The following is a 22,014-nucleotide window of genomic DNA, read 5'->3' on the forward strand; positions in this document are numbered from 1 at the left end:
GTAATATGTATGGAATATGGGTTAAAATAACACAATGCTCATAATCGTGTTGAAAAAAAGACTCCTGCAATTGCAATTCTCATATGCCAACATGTCACATAGACTTAAATGCTGTGTTTTCATGGGAGTGGCTTAGTGTGTTTGGGGAGTGGCTGGCTTGTTCACACATTTTGCCTTGTTCATCATTACGACAGGCAGAGCCGAAGGCTGAACTCGCATGTTCAGTGTACTTCATAATTGCACCATCTGTGGAGTGCTGTTTTGCTTGTTTTACAAACCCTCCAATCGCTGCATTTAGCAGACGGCGTATGCGGCCAACAGCTAACTACTTCTGACTCAAACTGCGCTTCACCAACTAGTTTTCTAAGTTCGAGAAATAAACTTCTGAGCGGGAGGATACGGACACATTTCAGAGCACGCGTACTGTTTTGCTGTGCGAACTTGCTTCGCGGTTGGCACTTTATTACAGTTTTCAATTTTTTTTTTTCCTGCATAAGGGGGAGGGAAAAGGAGGTGGACCCACGCTCAGTCGCCGGTCTCGTGGCTTCTTTGTATACAGCAGCAGCTGTGTGTAAATGCATGGGCACACAGCGTCTATTGCTCCTTGAGGGACAGCTTATTCTGCTCACCCCAACCTTCATGTGGTCTCACTCAGAAATGATGCGACCAAACCAGGTGTAGAGGAGGAATATCCAAACTTTACCCGAACCTCCCACCCCCTTCCCCGCATTATCTCATTCATCCCCAACAAAGCTTGGGTCAGTTTCACCGCCTCTCTTCTCCCTGTGTGTGCTCTTGGATTGTAAACGGCAGAAACAAATTGATCTCCGTGCAGAGTCGGCTACAGCTGCGAGGCTCCCTCACTCACCATGGATGTAAGATTTTATCCGTCTGCTGGTGGAAATTCTATTCCGGGAGATCCACCGAACCTGGATTTTGCCCACTGTTTGGGCTACTACAACTTCAATAAGGTGGGAGACGCTTTCTGTTTTAGTGCTTTAGCCTAGTTTTGTGTTGCGTGACCACGCTGGTGCTGAAACCATGAGTGCGCCGTAACTCCGGGCTGATCCAGCTTTAATGAGTGAAAAATCTGTCCTAAATTAAGTTGAATTCAAACTACAGTGATATGTTAATTTTCTTAGTTGCCTAGACTTGTTTCTCTCTGACTTCAGCCACTCACCATTAAGTCTTTCTGGCGCTGCTTAATTAATGCTGGCCACAAACTTTATTGGTGGTGTATTTGCAATGGGAATGAGAGCATCAGAGAAGTGTATCGTCACGGTGTTACTTTTGTCCAGCTCAGAGTAAGCCACACTGCACTGCCAAACTCTCACCAGAGTGATGTGATCCGCAGTCATGGGCGCTGTTGGCTATACAGTTACACATGCTCCTAAACACCAGTGCTGGATCATTTCATCAGCACCCAACATTACAGTGTTCCAATGTGATGATAGCAAGATACAGTGCATCAAATGTCCAATACACTGCTCTGCTGGACGGTGATCCTGTTTCATGACCCTCTCCACACGATGCAGTTAAATATCATGTTGTAGAAACACTTTGGCATGTAGATCTATTATTGTGTTCCTCCTCTTAATGCACAACATCATCATAACAGTTCTTATGCATTACAACTTTATATAGAGTAGTTAACTAGCCAATCGGGGTGGCTGTTGATAGCTTCTGGAGGTAGAGATAAAAATGAACTCGCTGGTTATACATTTTCACAGCTCTAAATAGAAACACACAAACACCCAGAAAGTGACACAGACAGCACACTTTGTATCTGTTCAGTATGAATGCATTCATTGTCAGCATTGCGCTGTGTTGTGCACTTATCTTAAACATGGCAACCCTCAGACTGTCATACTAATAGAGGCAGCCACATAATATACAACACAGTTTTATCTGCTCACTACCAGGTTAGATGGCCTATTTTCAGCATTGTTTACAAGTTGTTTTATTCACTTCCTTACGTCTGTCTACAAGCAGCCCTGCTTCTAAGTTGTAAGTGAGAACATTGCTGAGGTATGACAAGGTTATTAACTCTCGAATGAGAGGCAGGGGTTATATAAAACACATTTTATGATATTTTGTCAGTGATGTAACACTATTCAGCCCATTATCCATCAGGAGCTTGACTCCCTTGTACCCCAGCAAAAGGGAACATCACTGTGACAGGCTAATGACAAAACTGCAGCGTGCTGTTTTTATAAAGTTTTAACAATGGTGCCCCTTACATCCCCCCCCCCATCTCATTCACTCACACACACACACACACACACACACACACACACACACACACACACACACACACACACACACACACACACACACACACACTACCCGCTCCCAAATTATTCAGCCCTATAGTGCAGCTCTGTTTGCTCTTGCAATCTGATGCTGCTCAAAACAGTTACCAGGTTTGTCTCACTATTTCATCAGCTCTTTGTCATGTGGCCAAGTTGTCATATGTGCCCAGTTTCATCATGTCTTCATCAGCCTTGAGAAATCTTAACTACATTGCTTTGAATCGGTGTAAGAGTTGAACTGTGATTTTATTCCTGCTTATAAATTCCCCAGGTCAAGTGAAATTTTCCATCTGTAACAGTAATTGGCCACAATGCAAAAAGAGGCAGAGAGCGAGAGGGAGGGTGGTGAGAAGGTGCTTATCCAATATCTCCAGTTATGTTGGAGAGACAGAGAGGGAGAGTACAAAGCCTGGATTTCATGCTAATTATGATGTTTTTTTCCATGGTGAACAAATGGGCTCTTTTGCATACATCTTTCAAATAAGCCTCCAGTTTATTTGAATCAACTCACTGAAAGGTTGCACAATGCGGAGCGTTTTGTCATCCAAAAGATTTGGCATGTTTATAAGTCACACAGAACCTTCTTTAATCTATTTATAAGCTGTCACTGCACCTTTTGCAAACAGCAAAACTTCACTAGACTTTTGATTTTGAAAACAGGCAATACCCTCTCAAAACGCTGGCCCAGGAAATGTTCAATTTTAATGACAACAGAGACAGAATGGCCCAGAGGCACTTTGACACATCAGAGATTCTTTTAAATTTACAGAAAAATCCAAACGAGTAGCACAAACTTAATTAGGTGCTGCAGTCATGGCTAATGAAGCTGACTGTGTTTTGGCACTGAGATGAAGGAGAAACAGCAGTGCTGAAGAGAAACATGCAACTTCACATAGCTGAATAATGCTCATAAAATACATTTAGCAAGAAAATTCATGTGCTGTAATCTGATAGAATTAAAAGCCGTTCCTTTTATCAAAACTCTCCTTAAAGCAAATTGTAAAGGTTTGAGTTTTAAACAGAATTGGTGTTGATGTGTTCAGGAGGGTGACAGGGCTGTCACAGCAGGGTCCGTTTCTCTTAAACTACCTTGACTTAAGGTTGAACACGGATCAGCTATGCTCAAGGGCATACCCGCCAAGGCCAATACTTTTACTGATTGGTTGTTACTTGAAGTTGCGTTGTTTTCAATTTATCTGTGATAATGATTCTTAGTTTTATTGGCTCTTTGGCTTGTGTTAAGAACACCTGGTTGTAGTCAGTAAAATGTACAAGAGCTGCCTTTTTAAAGTTAGGAAAACTTAAATGAAAGCAAAGGCTTATATATATTTATGCATCTAGTTATCATTTGTCCAGTTTCGTATTTTGTTGATGCCAGTGATGCGAGATAGTTAAAGTCTCAGTCATACACAGAATTAACCAAAGACAAGGAGCTGTTTGGATTTGATTGGTTTTGGTATTTGGTGATTGACTTTAATGGTTTCATAAATGGGACCCAGTGTTATTCCCATATTTATGGCCATCTGGTCTACTTTTTTCTTAAGGCTTATTAATGTTTCAGATACAGTATCCATTTAGTGTGGACTTTCATTACCTCCAGGCGCAGACTGAAATTACCAACAGATGTTAGTACAAATTCTTCACCTGCACTGGTGCTAACACTTTTACAGGTTTATTTGCAAAACTAATACCAGCACCATTGAGACATCATCATTCTTTGTAGTTTTGAAATTGACCATACATCAGAGCATTTTACTGGCATGTAGACAAATAGCTTCATTGTGCACTGGAGATGGAAAAGTGCATACTAAAGTAATCCTGTGTTACCATCATACAGTCTATGGTTACCGTCCCATTGTGTTATTGTTGATGTTGGGCGCCATAAGGGGACATACAACTTTTGTGTTTGGTAAAGCGGTTCAACCTCCAAAGACAAGTTATTGTAAAATTTCTGGTCAATGACAACCTCTGTTGACTTGAAGTTATAATCTGTCAGATGTTCATGAAATCTTAACCCATTTTTGTTACTATTTGTGGTCAATATTGTTTGTGCAGTAGACATTCAATGATTTTACATTCAGAAATTAACTCTAGTTTTTACTGGTAGTGGTAGAGTCCTCCATTTCTACACCAGATGCAAAATTTGTTCATCAGAAATGTGTCTACAAAAACACTTTTTTCGGCATTTTCTTTCCCGTAAGCAAGCTGCATGCGACAGGCTGCACAACACCAACATCTCAACAAGTTAAGCTTAACAACTTTGCTGTGGTATACTGTCGTGGAAAACTCCTCGTGCCATGTTCAGCATGAAATCACATTGCGGTTGTAATTATTGACTTATTATTGGCTTATTGATTAAAACTTTTAACAGTTTGGTTGATTGTGTGTGTGTGTGTGTGTGTGTGTGTGTGTGTGTATGTGTAAGTACTCCTGGTATTCTATTTAACATTTAGTTTGTATTTTATCATCCGCTTATGATATGAAAGACTGTGGTGTAAAAACAATGATTAGGAAGTTGGTCAAACTGTAAGACTTGACGTGATGATGTAGCGCTGCAGCTGCAATTATTAGGATTTTATTGAGCTTGTAAAATGTGGTGTAGGTGAAACAGAAGCCTGCTCATGGTTCATGTGGTCCCTACTGACCCATACATGTGTAAGGAAACTAAAAACAACAAAGACCTTAGTGTATTACTGCACTCCTACAGCAACAAAACCCTGGACAGTAACCCCTTATTGTGGCCAAATCGTAGCAGGCAAGACCTCCTTTGTCTTTTTTTTGTCCTGTCTGCTTCATCTGCAGGGAAGGGGTTAACACTCTGCTCAACCAGGGGGCCTTGTGCATCTCTCCAGTGTACACAGCTGGTGCCATTTCATCACACATTCTAAACATATCCAAACACAGCTTTAAGTGTGTGTGTGTGTGTGTTGGGGGGTGGGGTGTAACCTCAGAGGCTGTCTGCTTTGTCAAACTCAGTTGATGGATATGACTTCAAGGTGCATGTTAAATGTTTAAAGTGTCCAAGAAGTGAATAGCTGGCATGTTTTGCTGAGTCTTTTAATTGTAGCTTGTCAGGAGATGTAGTTCAACAGATTTATTAAACACCTAATTTTCCCAATAGGATTAGAGAGTGTTATTTTTAGTCCGCCTGCTCGAAGACACACTGTACTTGGAGTTCCTGCCTCTAAGAATGTCTGCTCTGTTTGACAGACGGCACTACACATATGTCTACACAGAGCAGACGTTAACATTTTGTCAATGCACAGCTCTCCACTTCCTGCATGGTGTCTTAACGCTTATTTCTGCTGAACAAAGCTGATGGTATAGCTGCTATGATCATACACTGATGTGGGAGCAATAGAGACATATTGGTAGAAACTCTATAAACGTGTATGAAAACCGACTTTTAAGGGTTGCTGCAGCAGCCTTGCAGTTTTGTAGAGCCTGATAGTTTCTGATTCCTGTGGCACCACATTATCACACCTGTCACTCTCTTTATTTTGTAAGTCATTGTAGAGATGTTGAGATATGGCACAGATGTACACGCCCAGGTCTGTTCACTTTCAACTTGTTTTACCAGTATAATCTGATGATCTGAACCAAGGGTCTGATCCTGTGGGGAACATAAGATCAGGTTGTCTGATTTGTTTATGAGGTGTGTAGGACAAAGGCTCCGAAATCTTAGACAGACATAGACCATTACCCAGATCAGCGCTCATAAAGGCCTTCCGTAATGCTTGCCATCACTTTTCATAAATCCACTTATTACATCTCCGCATACATTACTCAGTGTGTTTCATTTAGGCAGACCTCACACTCTAAAGTTGTTGTTATTCACTAGTGGGTTGTGGACCCACTGGGCCTCACATGGTTGTCACACCTGTCTTACTTGTTGAATGTCGTTAGATAGAGATGTGTAGATAGCTAGATATTTTATTTATAGTTTTGTACAGTACAGGAATGAACCACAAGGTACAAAGAATAGTGCAAAAACAACGTAACAACTAACATAAAAGTAAGAAAGTATGCTCTTTTAAGCATGTGCATGCAGTAAGGTGTGGGGAATTAATATAATTATAATTTTAAAAAAGAGCTGTATTGCACTGTGTAGGTCTACAATGTGTGTATAATTTTGAGTCTTAACTCTGGCAGTGGTGGTCCTTATTGAACTAAAACAACCTTCTCTTTCTGGACTATTTGTAGCTATATGGCTGTTTTGAAAAAACATCTCTTTCAGTGGTACAAAGAGGATGAATCCACAGGAGAGTCGCATTTGTTATTGGATTTTGATCAGGTACACAACATCACTACACCATCCATCAAACCATGTAAGTGCCTGAGGAAGAGTGTTTTATTTTGACATCAAAGTCACGAGAGAGAAGTTGGTTTTTCAGTTGTAGTGCTTGTCTGGTTATTTAAATATCCTGAAAATGAACAGAAGCTCTATTATTGATCGCTTTAATAACTCTTTTTGTTCCTTATTTCCTATCATCATGTACACCGTTTAGGTGCAGTACAGTGCAATCTGGTATTCAAATGATTGTGGTCAAATGAATATTCCTCCTTGCCTTATTCCAAAATCTGTAATTATTTAATGCATCATTACAGTGCAAATGAAACCTGACAGTAATAACCCCAGTGTTTCATTTATTTTGATGCTGATTGAACCACATGTAGCATAAAAGATAAAACCACACACTACTTTACACAAACCTATTTAAACTGAAGTGTTTTTTTGTAAGGAGATGCACAAAGCTTACCACCGCACAGACTGAACTCATCGATGAGAAAGTTGTTAACCTTATCTGCAGCTCACTATAAAAGAAGAGTAGATGACACTGTCAAGGTCAGTGAGGGGGTTGAGTTTTAGTTTGAGGATTTGATGATCTTACGATTAGACTGAGAAACAACTTGACTTGAGTACCAAAAGCACTTCAGTTACTAGAGTTTTGCTATGAAAAATAGTAAATCTACTGTTAGGTTATTTTTTATGGTCAAAGGTAAAGTGAACCTCCTGTAGGCATTTGAAGGAGTCTTCTCATATTTTTGTGAATACTGTGCCCCTTTGAATCAAAGCAGGGCCCCCACAAGAGATATTTTTCCACCATGACAAACTGTTTTAATCTGGTTTTGGCTCGCTACATCTTTGACAGCTTCAACCTTGCTGACTTATTAAAAGGAAGGGGAAAAACTCTGCGTGCCCCAGAAAAGTGCTTTTACTGTGAATTAAGCAGTTTTCAAAAGGACCAGTCAATCACTTCTGGTTGGCTGATTCAATAAGTGTTGTGTCCCTTTAGTGGTTAGCCTCGCTGTTAAGACACATTCATTTTTAAAGCTTTCCAGAGAGGCAGCCATTCCATGTTTCACATATCTAATGTCCAATTCTCTTAATGGGCTCACAGACCGTATCAAAACATTGAGCTGTTTTTCTTTTAACTTGCCTTTTTTGACTTAAGCCCTTCTCCTAAGCTCTTTTCAAGGAGCACAGGCCACTGACAAATGTCCTCAGTCTCACACAGTTATGGGTAATAATTTCTATGCTGGACTAGTAGAAGACAAGTTATTAGACTTCCTTTCCTCTAGCTGTTTCTGGTATTTAGTTGTAAGTCAGCTTCCAATGCAGAATTTCACATAGTCAAAATTATGATATTATTCCTGCAAAACATGAATTAGTCCCGTCAGCCAAACAAGAATTATTGTATTGAAATTATTGAAATATTAGTCACTGTTGTTCATGTATCAGGTTGAATGTGAATTTCCTTCTCATTAGAGGTGTATGGGCTGCAGGTGTGTGTAGTATTATATGTAGCGCAGTGTGATTAATGCACCATTTTTCACCTGCCCCCCTCCTTCTTCACACATTCCCATAATGCAGCGTGTTACCAGGTTGCACTAAAAGCACTGACAACAGTAGCAGGTGTGCAAATATCCCTCAGACCCGTTGGACAAAGAGCTTAAACAATGGGGGTAAATGAAAGTTTTATTTGAATGGTGAAATAGATGGCATGCTAGCGTGTATATCACAGTGGAAAAACAAGTAAGCATCACTTTAAAACACAAAAACAGACTTATATTTGCTGCTTCTAGGTAAAATAAGCAAGCTTGATAACCACTTTGCCCCCATTTTGCATGATTGTGCTCATGCTGGTACATACTTGGCGAATATCTTCTAGATTATTGTTATTGTCAAACACTCCCTTCTTAAACATGGCAGTTGTATAATATTAAGGTCTATCTGAGCGGTTACTGCCTTAGCTATAATGCCGCAGCCTATAAACCTACTTCACCCCCCGAAATGAGCTTTAATAGTTTCCTAGAATTGGATAACTGCCATCTCACCCCATCAGTTTGATTGGATATTTTATATACATGCATTAGACTGTAAGAATATTCTCTGGCATTAATACTTTGTTTTGTTTTGTCTTAATTCATGTTCAATTTGAATGATATCAAGATCTAAATACAGTGCACTGATGGAGGGTTGTCTCGCTGTACCGTGATGAATGAAACAGCTGTTCTTAGAAGAATATGTTTGCCTATTATGTCTTTCCTGTACTTTGTTTTTAGAAATGTCTTTGTATCCTTCTTAAAGTTTATGTAAAAGTCCCTTCTGCACAGGAATTAAACAGCAATTACTCATTGCTAATTTTAGTTTTTCTTTATATTTATGCCCTTGTCCTTGCTGAGTCACTAACTTATCACCTTTTAAGTATTGATCTAAGATCGTAATCTTCCCCTAACCCTCAATGAAGAGCTTTTAGTTGCCTGAAAATGTTAGATATGCATTGGTTGCCAAGGCTGGATACTGGAGGGAAGACAAATTAAAGATCTTCTGCAAAGAGTACACTTTTTTTTTTTTAGAAAACACTGTTGACTCATTGCATCACTCTTACATCATTCTTTTGACTATAATTGCCCAACAATTTAAATGAGCAAAGCACTAAACATGTCACTGAAATATAACTACTTTGAAGATTCTTTATGTCCGATTTGCAGTCGGATGAAAATCATGCAGTATTCATGAATCTGTCTAGTTTTTACTCAGTTACACGATCAAAAGGAACAATGGACATGGCCTTAGTAAAAGCTCCAGCCACATAATAAAGGTCCAGTCCCTGAAACCTCTACTGATGAATGGTGTCCATGGAATTCTTGAGCAGACTTCTGATATTTTTGAGAGTTGAAGTAGAGGCTCATTCACAGCATGTCCTTGTTTATTGTGATGTGTGTGTTTCTGCTGGCTCGTGGACTCTCACACGCGGTCAGTGTGTGGTATGGCAGGAGAAACAGAAACAAGATCAAGGTCTGTGAGGCTTCAGGATTGGCAGGGCTCCCCTCCCTGGACTGCCCCTGATGATTCTTGAATTGACATTCCGTCCAAGGAAACGGATCTAGTTCTTCATCTTTGGAGGTTCTGACTCATGGTGTAACTTTTCAAATACCTGCACAGTCTCTTTTTAAATTTTTTGTTAAATAGTTTCCACTACATTTGTGTCTCTCCTGCTGATAAACAAGAGAAGCTGAATGATTACACTGTTTCAAAGGCAATACAGGCAGCTGATTAAAGTGTTAGGTCGGAGTTAGCCAAGGTTAACCGTCCATAATGAAACACTTTGAAAATAATGATACGCTGCATGGTTTTATGAGGGCTTGTGGCTGCTCAGCTCAGCAGTGGTGACCTTCACCAGTTCCACGAGCAAACCGTAGCGATCCCGCAGCACCCCTGTGGTTTTGAGACTCCATTAGCTTCTGATATGTATCTAGTAGAGCCGACCTCGTACAAGGTCTGTCTCTGTAACCATTCTTGTGTCACTGAGGAGGCTGACCATCTTCACTTTCAACTCTCACCGTGAGATATGTCTTCAGCTACTGCTTTGATTTGTGAAGTGTGGATGTGTGGCACAGCAGGCCAAGATGAAGTTGTCGGAACACAGCAATTTTACATCACGTTTTACGTTGTAGCCAATCATCCAGAGTTACTCACCTGAATAAAAAGTGAAAGAAACTTCAGTTCTGGGATCGACCCCATAGCATAATCAGCAGCTATAGTGCTTTTGCAGCCAGATTGCATAAAAAAGGTTATTGTCTAAACAATATTACATCACCTGTGAATATTTGTCATCTGTTATTGCAGGGCATGTGGCCTGTTATTAAAAACAGCTGCATATTGTGCACCTGGGTAGTCTGGATTATACTCCTGCCAATACTTTAAGTTTCAAATTGAAAACTGGCTTCTGTCCATGCTATACGATTACTGAATAAGTAATACCTGTCTAGAAAGAGCAACGACAGTATTATCTTTGGCTGAAGTACAATACTTTGGGGATCTTATAGTACGTGTGAACACCTCGAATATACTGTATGTCCGTCTATCTGAAAGGTGTATTCACTATACCTGTACCTTTTAATGTTTTTATGTGGTTTATTGTTTTGCCTTGTGCATTGATACATCCAACTATAAAATCACGTTTACTTACTATGTATCATAATATAATACCAAAGGGTGTGATAATATACTGAAAGAACTGCAATGCATATTGACAATTGACAAATATGTGATTACAATTACTGATTTAACAGCCAGTAAATTCCATGGTGTTCTTCATATAAGTAGTGTATTTTAAGCAATTTGCTGATTTGTGCTATTTGCTGTGTATGGGGGGTTGCATTACCCTGTATTGTTCTTTTGGCATGCTGAACACACTGAGGCAAATTCAGCTTTTGTTGATTTAGTATATGTTTGATTGCTGTGAGGTATGGAGATGTGTATTGATATTTTCAGAAGAATGCATTCCGGGAACTAATTAACAAATAAAAATAATTGCCCGGTTCTTTCATTCATCACCACAGTCTCTCATAACAGGCATGCTTCGAGCAGGAACAACAAAGTAGTACATAAATCAAAGTAGTTTCCTTTGCCAAGCCAGAACCCCTTGGGAGGTACCTTGGTGCTTAATTAAAATCCAGAAGGATCACGTTTTAAGTGTAGGTGAGCGAGCACTGAATAACAATGACAAATCATGCCCCAGAGCATTAGTGGTGTGTTTTGGAAAAGAATAACAGCATCTCTATTTTTTCTGTACAATATAAGGTTTAATGTGAAAGAAAGCTGTTGTCAGTGCATTGTGGTACAATAATTGTGGTAAATATAGCCCTTCCTGGCTGCAGAACCTGCCAAAACCAGCATTGACATATTAATCTCATAATTACCCATACAGGATTAAGATGAAACAGCTCATTATTAGACATTATTTGATGGCTTACCCATTTCAGTGCAATGTTTATTATCCGTTTTTCAGCCTTGCAATCCCTCACATATCTGTGCCAGCTACAGAATATGTAACCATACTTTTGTAAAAATGTCACAAGTCACTTATCAATATCCAATTTCAACAATTTCAACAGGATGCGACTTGTGAAAGAAAGCCAGTAATTATTATAAATTGAGAGATATTTATTGAAATGTTACCTCAGTTCTCAATCCTATGTAACTTTTGTTAAACAGCGGCGACTGTGGCAAGTAGTGAAAATTACAAAATATCGGTAAATGTTAAAATGTAGTATGAAATCAGCAGAAGGTAAGACTCATAAATGCAGCAAACTGACTTTGTCATGTCAGTTAAACAACAATATATATCTAAAGCCTGCTAGCATTTTCTAACATTTGCCACCACAAGCTTCTGGTCATACTGGTTTGGTGGTTTCTGCAAAATCTCTGTATTAAATTGTGCAACAATGCATTGAATTTACTTATTGTTTAACTTTTGATTTGTAAGAGGGAGAATGTGTGTTTCTTACTCTTATTATTGTGTAGCCTCTCTTTTAAATAACCCCATATGGCTAGGATAGTTGGGCTGCTTTTGTCAAAATGACTGTTTTATATACATAATCTTCCCCCCAAAGAAATCTAAATGATGAAATGAATAGAGTAAGTAACTTGGTTAATACAAGATTACTGCCATTAAAAAGTAACTTGTTGCGTTACCATACATGAAAATCCCTTTACGATTCCTTGTGCATGTTGGATATAATGTCCAACATAATGAGGGCGCGTAGCCTACTGAATGTTTACCTTTGAATGTATTGTCTACGGGCCATAATCTGTAACTCTGCTGGCTAATAACAGGAATGACCAAACTGCAATGAAAGAAGTTCAATTATTTGAAGAACATGAATGTAAACAGAAACCGAAGGTACTTGATAGGTGGCACCTTTTGGCGACTAATGATCTGACAGTGAACTGGGCAGAGGCGTATTGGGCACAGCTGCCTCTATGAAAACAATAAAACACTGACTTGTGTAGCTTACAGTAGGCCTACATTGTACAAGTTTAAAAATGTGTTGGGGATATTCCTTTTTTGGTTTTGGTAACAAAAGGAACAGGGAAATACGATAAAAGTTTAGCAGTAACAGCTTGCTTATGTGGAAAGGTAATTAAATAACTGATTATTTTTAACACATTGCACTACTTGTTGAAACAAAAAAAGTAATGTAGGTCCTCTAACGTAATCCAAAATTAGTAGTGGCATGTGCATCAACATTCTCTATATTGTATGTATCATGGGATGTCAGAAGCCACGATGGTAGTCTGCAGGGCTATTGTTGTTGATCTTTGAGTTTCTAGAGCTGACAGTTCTGCAGTGGCCAGGTCAACTGACACTGACTTGTCTCTGGGCTACAGCCAGGGATACTTTGGTAAATCATCACACGAAACACAATGTGGAATCACATTTTCTAGGGACGGCCATCAGAATATAAACTGTCCTACATACTTGCTGTTTCTGCAAGCATCATAATTCTGATGTGCACTGGCTCTTAGGAGAGGCTAAAAAAAGAAAAGTACATTAAAAAAGGGAATGTGTGTAGTTATCAGCAGAAAAAAACCTCTCCCAAGTCAAATCCGCTCAATTACAGAACTCTGGAGAGCTATCCCCAAGCAACCCTTCCATTGGCTAATCAGTCACAGTAAATTGCAGTGGTGAATATTTCAGACTCGACAGATCTGAATAAAGACATCATGATTATTTCACTGTTGTACAGCACCCTCGAATAATTCTTAGAGGCCTTCAGCTGGAGCCAGCATAAACTGCATAACTCCTGATTTAAGAAGAGAAACACAAGGGCTGTCAGTCAATGTGGAAAGCTAATTGGGTCGATCTCTTTAGTGAAGATAAATGAAGAGATTAACTCTCCCTATGTGTCCAGTGAATCTCCCCCTCTGGCTCCAGGTAAATTAGCTGATGACAAGTTGACAGTGGGAATTCTGTTTCTCACTGACTTAAAGCTGCAGTCAGTATTTCCAGCATGAGCGCCCCCTGTTGAAATCACTTTTGTCTTCAGAGACTCTGTTTATATATTGATTAATTGGATTAGTGACATTTGTCTTCCAGGGTTTATTAACTGAAAGCGTCTGACTGACATGGGAAATCCTTTTGTATGGTGTTTTAGGCTATAAAAGCTTTGGGTGATTATTGCATTCAGTCGTTCCTCACATCTGCATAGAAAAAAAAATAGCATGCCAGGAGATTTGGGCTACAATATCACACTTTCGGATGCTCTTTGCAGATTTTATATACTGGCGGAGAATTGGAGAAGCACTAGCGTAATGAAGACAAATGAAGAGTGATGGGAGAACATGTGCTCCCACCAAGTTTCAGAGCAGACTATGCCTTGCTCTCATTTATTTCAGTGGAGAAACTCACAGCATGGGCCTAAAATAGAGGTCAAGGCTCAAATACAGAAAATGTCAGTGACCCCCTTTTTTTTTGCCGCCTGCACTGGAGAAATGGGATAAAAGTGTTCAGACAGATCTGTGGTCAAAGGAGGAAATCAATACAGCTATAAAGGGGTGTTGTACAAATACAACGTATTCTGTTATTTTCAACTGTAGAAAGAGACTGGTTCAGGGTTATTTACTTTCACATAGTGTAGTGCAGTGCAGTAATGCTGGAGGAACGTGTCAACAAATTACAACAAGACTCATTTTTGTGTACTTTATTTTGATTTACAGTCGTCCATTTTTTTTAACTGCAGTGTCTATATACATGCAGGAGTTGTTTTTCACTAGTTTGCCTGATAGTATCAATAGGGAAATTCAGTCTAGAGAAAATGGTTGCATTTGATTGGCCACACACTGACAAATGTCATCAACAGAAAATATTTTTGCTTAGAGCTCTTTAATTTTTTCCATGTGTTATCACTTTGCTAACTTACCTTGTTCTGTTAAAAAAAGCCGTGTTTCAATACACAGCAGACCTCCAGGTTTCCGCCTGCCTTTGATCTCCTTCCTGTCATTTTACACAGAGGAAAGGAATCATTTTTGCGTTATGACTAAAAGATGTGTACTGTGTCTTTGTTCCGAATCTCTTGAAATGTCAGTGCACTGATATGGAATCAAAGTTGAAGCTTAGCGTTTGTAATTATTCAAAGCTGGTATCTTAATCTCACAATGCTTTTGAAGTAGGAAATGTTAAAGTGACATTTTACTGTTAAAAACATTAGTGAAGCACTTAGCCGGATGGTTGCTGTCCCAAGAAAAACAATGTCTGCGACTCAACACCCGTCAGGTTTGCTAATGATGTCCTGGTGTGCTGTCAATCTACCAGATGAACGGACAATACTATGCCAAGGAGAAAATGCTTGAAATAGCTAATTGCTTCTGAGTGCCCGCTGAACCATTCTGTAACTACTATGTGTTCACAGATGTCTTTTCCAGCTGCTATTTCATTATGGAACTCTAAGACATTACAGACGCAATGCACTGGCTTTCTTTTATGAGCCTTTGTTGTTGCACATCAAGTAATAATGATTATGGATACATTATTGCAACCACAGGGGGAGGGTAAATAAAGGCAAGTGCAGGAACAGCACAAAGCAAAACATCTATATGTGTGCATTTTCATTATTTGTGCTAATATGGCCCTGTCATTCTGTTAATCTCTGCCAACTTGTTGATTGTCAGTTTGGAGACACATTTCTGGAGAGGAGCCCAAGAGTATTTGCAGCCGGACCTCTGTCAGTAGCGCCAAGCAACACAGCCACAAATTGGAATGTGGTACAGCTCTGGGAAAGAAGCCAAGATTTAAATTAGACAATAACCTCTGCTCTCTCTATATTGCCTCTCTTTTCCAGCTGCAGGCCTAGCCATTTGTTTAATACAGTCAGTCCTGTAGTATATAATAGACTGATATATGAGTCACCGCTCAGCAGTTTGTGTTTTCAGATTTATAGAGATTGAACAACCAGTCGGTTTGTGCTTACTGTGAGCTTATGGTAAGAATAACAGAAAAGAAACAGGTTGCACACCCACTTGGAAAGTGTTGTTGCAGTACACACAGGAAGGTTTTCAAGTCTGGACTTAAGAATTTTGACAAGTAGGTAAATGGAAGAGACAAACAATCTGAAATTAAATATCATACTGGCTGCACACATAGATGTAAATGAGAATTATTTTAACAGTATTACTTTTAGTATAGTTTCTTTGAAAGGATTTTTAATAATTTTCTTTCATTTTGCAGGTGATATGTGTGCATTAGCATCAGATATCACTGAACTTGAAAATAAGTGGAACCAAACCAAGCACGCTACGAGGCCAAGGATGCTGTACTATGTATTAAGACCTTTTGTTTGAATGTCTTGATGTTGTTTCTCTCAGTCTTTAAATACATGTTTTTTTTTTGTTCAAGTACAAAACCCAAATATTTACCTTACTGCGTTGCTAGATAAGAAATAGAAGATTATGTTGAGTCCATCACTAGAAACGCTTGACTGTGCACATTCCCAAAGCCGGTTATAATGGGTACATTAGCCAGTAATGGCACACAGGGAATAGAAAAATGCATCTGTGCTGCTAGAGCAATAAGAGAGGACTCGACTCCGAGCAGCTTTTTGGGAATCCAAGTACCAGAGCTCATAGCCATCTGACAAACCCAGAGAAGTAGCACAAGCATCACCATTAGCGCCACCAAAAACAAACCCATTTCCAGAAAGCTGTTCTTCTCCTGAATGACATTTAACCATGTCATTTTTAGTTATTAGCTTTCTTAACCCCACAGCTAACTCTTGTTCTGTAGTGGGAGAATGGCAAGCAGAGCAGAGTAAGCTTGGTTAAAATCCACACCTCTGATACCATCTTGAGTTGGAGTCGCTTCAAAGCTGCTGAGTGTAAACAGCCTTGAGACATGGCTTAGCAGTAAAAGCAAGACAACACCACCAAGCCAAGCCTTTCTCATGTTGCTTCCTCAAGAGCTGTGTGCCCATGCAACAGCAGCCATTGTGAGAAAGCTACACCATGTTTCTGAGGCCCTCTCTACCACCTAAGCTCCTTTGTGGCTGTGGGCCAATGGCTTTGCACCCCGCCAGATCAAAGATGGAACCCCATTTAGCTTGCGCTTTCTTTTAGGATTTGCTCTTGAGAGTACAGAGCAGACTCAACAGCTAGAAGAAAAAAAAAACGGGATGTTGGATGTTGACCTGCATAGTATTGGGACTTTGGGGCTCAGGCTATGGGTCCATTATTACAAATGCTGAGACCATCTTTGTTTTGGCAGCATTTACGAGTCTTAAGCCTTAGAGAAAATAAAGCTATGGCAAACCTCAGTGTATTTTAGTTTCATTGTACATCGTGCTGTTGGATGTGACGTGCTACATAATTATGATGTTAACGTGTTACTGTTATTGTCAGTAGGTTTACTCTTAAAATCCACATTTATTTATAACACCTGATGAAAGAGAAGCCCAAGAATATTCATATTGTTTAAAAAAAATATATTAATAATAAAAACAAATGTGGGTAGGTTGTTTGGTTTATGACTAGATACCCGCAAATCCAATGAAATTGCAATAAGCCTCATCTGTACTTTGTGTTTAATGCTAATTAGCAGATGTTAGCATGCCAACACGCTGACTGTGAACATGATAAATATTACCTGCTCAACATCATCTGTGTTTCTATGGCTAGCTTGTTAGCATGCTGATGTTAGCATTTGCCTTTAAGCACCCCTCTAACTACACAGACTCAAAGAGCTACTAGCATGGCCGTAATTGTGCTTTTAAATTGGGAGACCCATAATTAAATTACAACATATAGCTAACGATCCTGAAATAACTTTAGATGAGGGAAGATGAGTGGATTCTAACAGTATGTGCCAGAAGTTTACTTTTCCGTGATTGACAGAGTTTCTGCCTGAACTAATATATGTATTGACGCAGTAAACTCAACTAATCTCATTCTCAAATACTAAGAAATGCAAAAATCTTACACATGCTGTTTCACCCTGGTCTGTTTGTGGCTCCATGTTATCACTCTTGTACACTGTGTCTGTGCTGAATATAAATTTAGCCCCAAGGAATATGCTGAATGCACCAACTAGAGCTCGCCTTTTACTGTCTTTCAACACTGCCATAATGACTGGGAAGCCTGAAAAAACATAATACATATTTGCTGAGCTGTGAAATCGCTTAAAGTTTTTCCTTTATTTTGATAGTTAAGCTTGTCATTTTGGTTGGATATGCAAACTTAGTTTCATACCGCGTGACAGAATTTGTAATGTTACAGTACCATGTGTAGTAATGTGAGGAACAGGGGCTCAGCTTTTGGTTTTGCTCATGACAACCTCTATCTATTATGTCTTGCCTGTTTTAGAGACATAGAGAGAGAAGTTAAAGATCCAAATTGTAACCTGAATCTCATACATATTTTACATCCTCTGATCATTCACTAAAGGTAGCGCACTGTTAGAGCTGATTCCACATCATTCTTTCACTTGCAGGGAAACGGTCTTTTGTGGCAGGTTATTTCTCCGCAAGAGTTTAAACTGTTCCTCCAGGTCTTTGTTTACTAAAGCGAAGCAAGCTGTGATGACAAAGGTTCAGGCCACAGTGGTCAGTGTGGTGTGAGAGAGGAGATAATCAGCACACAGCCTGAACTAAACTGTCATCAGCTTGATTTAGATCCCAGATAAGACCTCAACCTTTTCTCACGCCGGATCCTCTTCACTTCTGTGGTGGCACTCACACTGAGAGGCAGAGGAAGAGTGCGATGCTTACAATGAACTTACCCTCAATCCTACCATATATAGTTGAGGACTAGCAGTCCTAATGGAGGAAGACTGTGCTGTGCTGGGGGAGTAATGATTTTAGCTTTAAACTGAATTACCAATCGATTCGGCCTGCAGATCAGAACTCAGGTTGTGAGCCGACTGTGTGAACACGCTGTGTTGTGGAGTCGCTTTACAAATTGACTTCTGCACACATAGGAGGAAATATATCTATATATGTCAGCTCGGCGCTGCTTGCGCAGTGGCCCGCTGGGCGTGAATAGGCCTTGTGAACACCAGAGAGGCAGCTGCAGAGTGTGTATGCTGAATTGGGTTGTAAATGAGCATGTATTTGGTGAGGAGGACCTTGGGAATCAGAAGATAACTTTTCCAGAGGCTACAACAGGGCCTAAACAGGATCGCAGGAAAGAAAACGGTGCTGCACTTTTGAGTCTCCAATCCCCTTCACTGAATGAGAGGCTCAAACCTGGTGGTAGGACGAGCTATAAAGGAAATTGCATAAAATAATACGTAGCAAATTACCGCGGGTTCTCTGGATCGGAGGTTGAGTTTTAACTGTGGGGTTTTTGCTCTCTTTTATGGAGACTACTGGAGAACATATTAGCACAAGTGTCATATTCCAGAGAACACATGCTAGGCTGTGATTACTGAGCTCAAGCTGAACTGTGGAATCGCTTGTCAGCAGTTGCTATGTTTCTGGAAAAGCCTGGGCTCTTGATTAAATTAGTTCGGTGGTTTTCAGTGGGAAGGAAGAATGTGTCCAATTTGGTTACCTGCTGACGGACAGCACTGATATTGTGACTTTTTGATTGCACTGTAAAACCAAGGAACAATCTGCAGACGCTAATTTAAAAATACAGATTTAAAGAAAACACTAATTTAATTTTTTTTATGATTAGACGCTGTGTCATCTAGCATATTTTTCTCCAGCCATTCTTTATCATTTAATCACCTTTGACAAAGCAGTATTCAGTGCTCAGATTAGAAGGTATAGGCGAGTGCGTGTTTATTTTCCATTTGTATGCATGCAGAGATGGCAGCTGTGCTATCAGAGGCTCTTCAGGCGTGTATTCTGTGGATCTTGGTTGTCCAGTTCATGTTTACTGATAGGATCTGTGTGGTTACTCCACCATATTGGGGGTGAGATGGGGTCATGTTGGTGCAATATTGTGTTCGCCCTGAGGTTGAAATAATTTTGTTTGCTATAATAGCTGTAAAAAAACTTATTTCCCACTGGATATTGTTTCATACAAATATTCCTGCGCTGGGATTCAAAAGGTGGGGCGAAAAAAAATCAAGCGTCAAAATTACACTGGCTTCAGTCAGAAAAATAACAAATGGGCAGTATGCATGCGGAAATTTGTTGTTTAAAATCTGATTGTAACTGTTTTGTCTGATAATGAATAACTGAAGCGTTCACAAAGAGCCTATTCAAAGAATATCCTTGAAGTATTATCTTGACTTAAAATACAAAAAAAGGCAGCACTGTGCTTTTACAGAAAAACCTAGAAATTCATATTCATCCCATTCACTGCGAGGTTGCTTGGTTTTCTGTCTGCCTGCGATCATGCAGACAGTGGAGTCTTTTCACATTAGGATCAGGGTCCATGTAAGCTCTTAATTCTCTCCTGTTAAACAGTTATTGAAGAAATGTGCTGGTGGTGCAGAAGGAGAAATAAAAACACTGAGTGCCCAGTGTTTGCTCTCTGCCATGTAGCCATGTCTGGCTCTTGGTGTGACTCATATTACAGAGCACCTTTAACCATGAATTCACTCTGTTAATAAAAGCCTCCAAACCTGCAGCTATTTTAAAGCACCCTTTTCTATAGCTTCCCTTTGGGTCCCTTCTAGAAGTACATGACAGATTTTTAGAAATGTGAAGAAGTGAGATGCTGGTTTCTTGAAACATCACTGCCTGAGCTGTTGCTATAGTGCATTACTAGACATTCAATGCCAGTTTACTGTGTTTCAAGAGCATTTATTTGGTGAAACTCAAGTGATTCCGCTCAGCTTTCTCCAACTTTTCATTTATGTGACATCTCTGATTTCAAAACGCTTTTCTGTGCACACACACACACACACCGCTCTTTGGCCCCTCACATGGCTCTCGTCTAGCTCGTCACATCATTTTAATTACAGAGCCTTCATTGTCTGCACTGACCCATTTCAGCGCGGCCTCTTAACGTCAGCTGCGTGGTCCCTCCAATCACACTTAATTTCATCTGGCATTTGACTCAATCGGCACTGCCTCTAACATGAGTGCCGAATGCCTCCCCCACCCCAAAATGAATTGGGAATAACAATAATAATCTCCACTCCCCGCTCTGGTTGTCCGCCGAGGGCTCCAGGCCGCGCCGCAGCATGGTACAACTTTAAATTGTGAAGATTGATACCTGTGGCTGGGGACATTTCTTGGGATGTTAGTCCCAGTTCTCGGGAGGAGAAGACATGGACCTGAAAACATGAGAAAACATGACTGAAGGAGACAAAGCCCAGGGAGTTTCACACCACTAATTAGCACTTGGACTTAACTTGATTGTGTTTTCTCTAATATATCGAACATCCGTGCTTACAGTAGGTAATGCAGCCTTACCTCTCAGTGTGATTTATAAACACTTTCATGCTTGTGAAGTTGTCATCCACATTAACCAGTAATGTGTAAGATGGCACGTTATTTAGTTGAGAATGTGTGATTATGAATGCCACCTAGAGGTTTGCACGCAACCTGAGACAAAGCTGCTCCACTCACGGAAACCTTTCTTGGCTTGTTTTCTTCCACGCAACAGGCAGGAAAGCATAAAAGTATCTATATTATAAGTAGTATAAAGATTGCAGATCTGGCTCCACTCCTCTGGGATTTCCTGAATTCTCAGTGAAGTATTTACAACGAAGAGCAAGTGTATGCTCGCTCTTTAAAATCAGATTCACATCCAGAGAGACACAAGGAAAGAAGAAACAGACAGCACTGCACGAAGCCCTATCTCCCCCCACAATCGGAACAATGTTCCTAGTGCTTGAATAGAGAGGGATATCTCTGAGACTTCAATTTGTTATCTAAAAGAAGAAGGGGGACGGAGTAACACTTCCAAGATAAGCCAGGCATAAGGTTAATTACCAACCGAGTGGCTGACGTAACCCAGCCATGTCATGTCTCAAAGTTACACACAGCTGGGAAATGCGTGCTAGCTATTGACAGGTGTGTATGTGTGTGTGCAATTGTGCAAACTTGTAAACCCACGCCACCAGTGTCCAAGGCAGATATAGTTTAGGGGGCAGCTCCAGGTAAGACTGTACCTTAGGCCTAGACAGCACAAACCACCTGCTTCAGCAACTGCTAGCAGAGCTTTTGGCTCCCCTACTCATTGGTGCGTAAGTGTTAACATTGCTGCTGATTCCCCACTCTCTCTCCAGGGCATAGACTAATTAATGGATACCATTCGCAGTTGATTAGCAGCAGTTCTTTCGGTAATTACATTCGCATACTAACCACTCAGAAGAAAAGGAGAAGGGGAAAAAAACACAAAGGGTTAGAAAATATATTAATGCACTTCTCAGTTCACTCTGATCTTAATTTGTTTCCACTATTGTTTGGCTTCTTCTGCTAAGATAAGAAGCCATTTTCTCTCTCTCTCTCTCTCTCTCTC

The 22,014-nt window shown here is 40.0% G+C and overlaps 1 protein-coding gene across 1 annotated transcript in view; it reads left to right on the forward strand.

The window, feature by feature from the left end:
* Positions 1-213: 213 nt before the first annotated feature.
* tox3 (TOX high mobility group box family member 3) overlaps positions 214-22,014 on the forward strand; it is a 40,553-nt gene continuing 18,752 nt past the window's right edge. The window contains exon 1 of the mRNA XM_046032800.1: positions 214-971. Within this exon, the coding sequence (XP_045888756.1) occupies positions 870-971 (102 nt within the window). The 5' untranslated portion in view covers positions 214-869. The remainder of the gene's footprint in view (positions 972-22,014) is intronic.

Source organism: Micropterus dolomieu, linkage group LG20 (genome assembly GCF_021292245.1).
Source record: "Micropterus dolomieu isolate WLL.071019.BEF.003 ecotype Adirondacks linkage group LG20, ASM2129224v1, whole genome shotgun sequence".
NCBI classification, from domain to species: domain Eukaryota; kingdom Metazoa; phylum Chordata; class Actinopteri; order Centrarchiformes; family Centrarchidae; genus Micropterus; species Micropterus dolomieu.